Here is a 5,262-nt window from a genome sequence, read left to right as displayed (position 1 = left end):
TACACAGCACCTATTGCTGCCACGTTGGTTGGCCGTGTTGGTGTTCGGCGTGTTGGTCGTCAGCATCGTTGCCAACGTCATGGTGGCGGTGGCGGCTGGGCAAGATTGTCCGCTGTAGCACTTCGCCTCCACGGCTCGCCTTCAGCTTGATATCTTCATATGCCATGAAGGCCGAAATATTACTGGCGTACGAAAATATCACATCGGTGTGATATCTTCGTATGTCATGCATTCCTCGGCATTCCTGGCCTACGAAGATATCCAACCAAAAGCAAGCCATGCGCCTAAACTGCTGCAGCGGACGATCCTGCCCAACCCCCACCGCCGCCATGACGTTGGCAGCTATGACCAACGCACCGAACACCAACACGGCCACACAACGTGGCAGCGATATCTCCCGCACGCCTCTGCACGTATTGTACGGCATACCTGCGCTATCCTGCGTACTTGTGCGGCGAACGTCAACGTCCAAGCAGTCGTATGCAGCGTACACCACATGGTCACTATCGTCTGCGAAGTACTCGTCATAGTTCGGTAACTGCTGCATGACAGCGACGACTTCTTCGGCACCGCCAGCTTCTCACACAATACTCATCGTGTGGTGTACACTGCTTACAAGATTGCCGCACTCAACACCATCCACTGCCTGGTGTACTCACGCGTCATGACGACAACGATGCTCCCCTTCGTGCATCCCTTGCACTTGTGAGTTCGACTCCCACACGGGTGTAGTACACGCACGGACCGTCGTACTCCTGCCGCCCAGCCGGGGGACTACGGCCCCCTCGCGGGCGACGCAGCCCGCGTCTAGTCCGTCCGTCCGTCCGGGTGGCCGCTTGCTGTTTTCGCGTTTTTCGGGGTGTCGTCCGCGGTTTCGGAGCCGCGCCTTTTAGGCTAGCTCCGTCGCCGCGTGGGAGCCGCGGTCGCCGGTTCGCGCCCCGCCGTCGCCGCTTTTTTCGTCTTCCTGCGTTCGGCGCACCGCGCCGCACCGGACTATGGATGGCACCGCACCGCACCACACTTGGGCCTGCGCAAGGCGCCCCGGAGCATGGCCGTGCGCCGTTTCGTTGGGCGCGCTAGCTCCGACGTCGAGTGTGAGCCGCGGTCGCTGGTTCGATCCCGGCGCCGGCGTGTCGTTTTGTCCTTTTTTACGTTGCGGCTCGCTGGCTTCAGTACGCCCGCTTTCTTCTATTTTTCGTTCGGGAGCGCTGCCTTCGTCGTCGCGTGGTTCGTTTTTCGTGTCGTTGTCGTTTATTGTTCTTTTCTTTTTGTCTGGACTGTGCACCGCACACCGCATCGTCCCGGTCCGGTTTTCGGCCATGAACTTCATGCATTGCAAGGTCCGCAACCGCCTGGACGAGCACCTGGCACTCTGCGTCAGGATGTTCACGCAGGAGCTGTACAACCTGCACACGTTCCCCTTCGATGTGGCGGTGAAGAAGTGGCGTGAGGCCGTGGTCAAGGGGCGGTACCGCATGAACGACTAGCTTCTGATGTGGTGCAGAGGCCTAGCCAGCAACTGGTCGGCGGCTGGTGCAATGCAGTGGTGTTGATGGTGCTGACAGTGTACATATATATAACTTTGCCTTCGCGTGCTCACAACGTTTATGGACAGTCAAAGTGGCTCCGCGCCCTGCCCACAGAGACATTGGCGCAAATGGTGGTATGGCATGTGTGTTTCCAGACGTCAGGTGTTGTGTACAGCACACCGTACAGCCTTTGAGGGGGGGGTCTGTGGGGGCGCAGCCCCCCCCAGCGACTATACAAAAAGGAATTGTAACCGCAAGAAACACCCAGTTTATTACTGTAGGGTATTAGGCCCCAAACGAAAAAAAAACACTGGTCCCGGACTGCACCGCTCCACACCTGGGCCCGCGCAATGCGCCCCCGAGCATCGCCGTGCACTGCTTCGGTGTCCGCACCGCACCGCACTGAACCGTGTTGCACCGCACCGCGCCACACTGTGTGTGGCAGTGCATCGCACCGCACCACACCTGGACCCGCGGAATGCGCCCCGGAGCATCGGCGCTCACCGCTTGTGGTGTGCGCTAGCTCCGACACCGAATGGGAACCATGGTCGCAGGCTCGATCCCGGCGCATGCTTTTTTTGTTTATTCGTTCGGGACCGCGCACCGCACCGCACCGCACCGCACTGCACCGCTCCGCACCGCACCGCGATTTAATGGGCAAATCGCAAAACATTTTCTGCACCGCACTGCGCAATTTGACATGCGCCGACTCGCGCATTTTGATGCGCAACCCACCACACAACTCGACATGCAATTAAACATGCAATTCAACGCGCAATTTAACGTACACCGAACCACGCAATTTGACGCGCATTGAAGTGTGCAGTGCTTGTCCAACGTTGTCCGTGTAGGCTGTACGGCATTTTGTGAAGCTGTTTTGTTCACGGATGTTGGCTCGCTACAATATAATTGCACTGCATATATACGCATCCGGTTTACTTATTTTCATATACGGTACCGCGGCTGAGCGGTTGCTTTAAAGCTGGCGGTTGTAAACTAGTCGCGCCGCCAACATAAGCTGCGCGGTATTTCGCGAAGCTGGCCTCTTTACGTGCATCGGCTCGCTAACCGATTTTCGCCAGACGACAACATCTCGGTACATCAACGGTTGTTCATCGCCATCGATGGCTATTCATCCCCATCGATGGCTATTCATCGCCATCCTCGTCTGCACATCCTACACGATACAAGGTCAGCCCATGTTGCAAAGCAGTAGCAACGAATAGAAATGACGAATAGCAATGAGTAGAAACGATAGCAAGAATTGCAATGAATAGAAACACAACCCGCACCGAAGTGTGATGCGCAACACAACCTGACCCGCGGGACGGTTTGCACGGTCGGTCGCGTTCGCTGGGTCGTATACCGCGTTTTTTTTATATTTTGATTGGGGGCGCGCATTGCACCACGCGCGCCATGTCTCGGCTCGTCGTGCTTCGTCGTGTTATGTCATCGTGCTAGTTCCGTCACCGTGTGGGAGCCACAGTCGCCGGCTCGATCCCGGCGCCCTCGCGTATTTTCTTTTTTTTTTCGTTCGAGAGCACGCACCGCACTGTACCGCACCGCACCGCAGCTGGGGTCGTGCAACGCGCCTTGGAGCATCGGCGCGGACCGCTTCGTTGCGCGCGCTAGCTCCATCACCGTGTGGGAGCCGCGGTTGCCGGCTCTATCCGGGCGCCTGCACGTTTTTTCCTATTTTTTCGTTCGGGAGCGTGCACCCCACCGTACCGCACCGCACCGCAGCTGGGATCGCGCAACACACTCCGATGCATCGGCGCGCACTGCTTCATTGTGCACGCTAGCTCCAACACCAAGTGGGAGTCGCAGTCCCCGGCTCGATCCCGGCGCCTGCATGGTTTTTTTCGTTCGGGACCACGCACTGCACCGTGCCGCACTGCACCGCACCGTAGTGTACGGCACCGTATTGCACCGCACCGCACCGCACCGCAGCACCATGGTGCTGGCGAGTTGCACTGCACCCTGCCAGCACCGAAGCATCGACATGCAGCATGCACCGCAGCGTGTTAGTAGAAGCGCATAGTAGAAGCGCATAGGGGCGGGAGCGCTGCACATTGATGCCCATTGATGCCCGCACAGCGCTGTGCGGTTTCTATTCGATGCAACACACTGTGCAAAGCTTTCGTTTGGTTTGGGCGCGTCGGGGCGGGAGCACTCGGGCTACATTGTGGGGTCGTGCAACGCACCCCGGAACATCAGCGTGCACTGCCTAATCGTGCGCATTATATTCGTCCGCTGAGTAGAAGCTGAGGTCGCCGGTACTATCCCACACAGGTCAACGGTGCCCCTTGCACCTATCCCAATGGCATACTCCAGGCCGGTTCCGGCCCGGTTCCGACCTAACGGGTCCAGTTAACGAGATGGGTAACCGGTTGGTAGGATTACCGAGCGAACCGTTATCCGTTAACCGTCCCCAGTAATCGGTAACCGATGTCGGTAACCTGGCATGAGGAAAAATGCATTTCTGATTGCAACCAGTTTCTTTGTGACAATGCCCATTGTCACAAGGTTCATGCCCACGTGTCACACCCCGACAAGCTTAGGAGGTTAAGGCAATGTGAATGCCGGGTGACAGGGGTGACAGTCTTGTGCAGGCACATTTGGAGACTAGTTTACACTGAGATTGGGGTGATGTTGGATTAGAATACTTGCAGTTCATGAAATTGAGGAAATGTGTTGCATAGGCATATCCAAACGTTTCAGAGGGACGTTGTTTCGCCCGTAACAAACTTGTTACGGGCGAAACAAACTGGATTTCCACAGTCCCACCACTCAAAGAGCTCCCCACACCATCGCAAAGTCCCTTTTTTATTACAGACACATGTAACGAGTTGTCATAGCTTGAGATTGTCGATATATGACTGCTGGATTGTGACCAGGCCATCTCCTTACATGTCTTGCTGCACCAGCATGAGCAGTGATCCCTTCTGTTCAAAATTTTCAGGCAACATCGCAATGAGGCAAAACATTGTGCCGAATCTGCCGTACAAAGAGTGTTCAAAGCTTCACGCTACTAACGGACGAATACATAAGCATTCATTTACCTTGAAAGAATAAAGGAATTCTATAGCTTCATACAAATTCGCCTATCAGCAACTCTCCCTGGTCGTTCAAAAGTTGCTTGACGATTCTACCATCTCCATACTATGAAGGAGCGCTTCTTCATTTCTTCATTTTATCGGAACCTTAACGTATCCTTCCAACACAATGTCCATGGACAACGGTAATGAGGTCGGCGCCTACGAGTTTGACCGGAATGCCCTGGACAACATCGCCCGTCGGCGACAAGATCGCCCACGCAAGAAATACAGCCAGCATCGTCCAGTGGATGAGTTTGGAGTACATAAGTTTGCCAGGGCAAACAATCTAAGTCAATTTACCGCGTGCCAATTGGAGGATGCCTTGTCCAAGGAAAGGTGCCATATGGACGACCTTGTGTTAGTTTAGTTGTTGCATGTAAGCTTGTGAGTTGGTGGCCTGGTTCATGCTTATGGGCGACAATTGAAATGCCGGGACAATGACTTATTAGGGACATTGACATGGCATTTCACGCCCTCAAAGCGGGAACAAACGCTAAAACTAAATACATACATAGTTCTAAATCTTCTACTAAAATTTTCCTGCAGCATTAGAGGCCTTTAAATAATATTGGCGAACGCTGCTTCCCGCGCTACCGGGATACTCCCTATGGCATAAACATGCCGGTTACCGACCG

General features: G+C 55.0%; 2 protein-coding genes across 2 annotated transcripts in view; one reads left to right on the top strand and one right to left on the bottom strand.

Annotated features, from left to right (window-relative positions):
- The window catches only part of VOLCADRAFT_100292 (uncharacterized protein), a gene marked incomplete at both ends in the record, with an annotated part of 18,539 nt that extends 17,052 nt beyond the window's left edge, over positions 1–1,487 (top strand). The window contains 3 exons of the mRNA XM_002958918.1: positions 343–418; positions 577–705; positions 1,382–1,487. Coding sequence (XP_002958964.1) covers positions 343–418; positions 577–705; positions 1,382–1,487 — 311 coding nt within the window. The remainder of the gene's footprint in view (positions 1–342; positions 419–576; positions 706–1,381) is intronic.
- Positions 1,488–2,183: 696 nt separating this feature from the next.
- VOLCADRAFT_32673 (uncharacterized protein) overlaps positions 2,184–5,262 on the bottom strand; it is a gene marked incomplete at both ends in the record, with an annotated part of 5,751 nt that continues 2,672 nt past the window's right edge. The window contains one exon of the mRNA XM_002958914.1: positions 2,184–2,357. Within this exon, the coding sequence (XP_002958960.1) occupies positions 2,184–2,357 (174 nt within the window). The remainder of the gene's footprint in view (positions 2,358–5,262) is intronic.

The sequence above is a fragment of the Volvox carteri genome (assembly GCF_000143455.1).
Source record: "Volvox carteri f. nagariensis unplaced genomic scaffold VOLCAscaffold_112, whole genome shotgun sequence".
NCBI lineage: Eukaryota > Viridiplantae > Chlorophyta > Chlorophyceae > Chlamydomonadales > Volvocaceae > Volvox > Volvox carteri.
The sequence above is the reverse complement of the archived record's forward strand: the minus strand, read 5'-3'. Positions and strand labels throughout refer to the sequence as shown.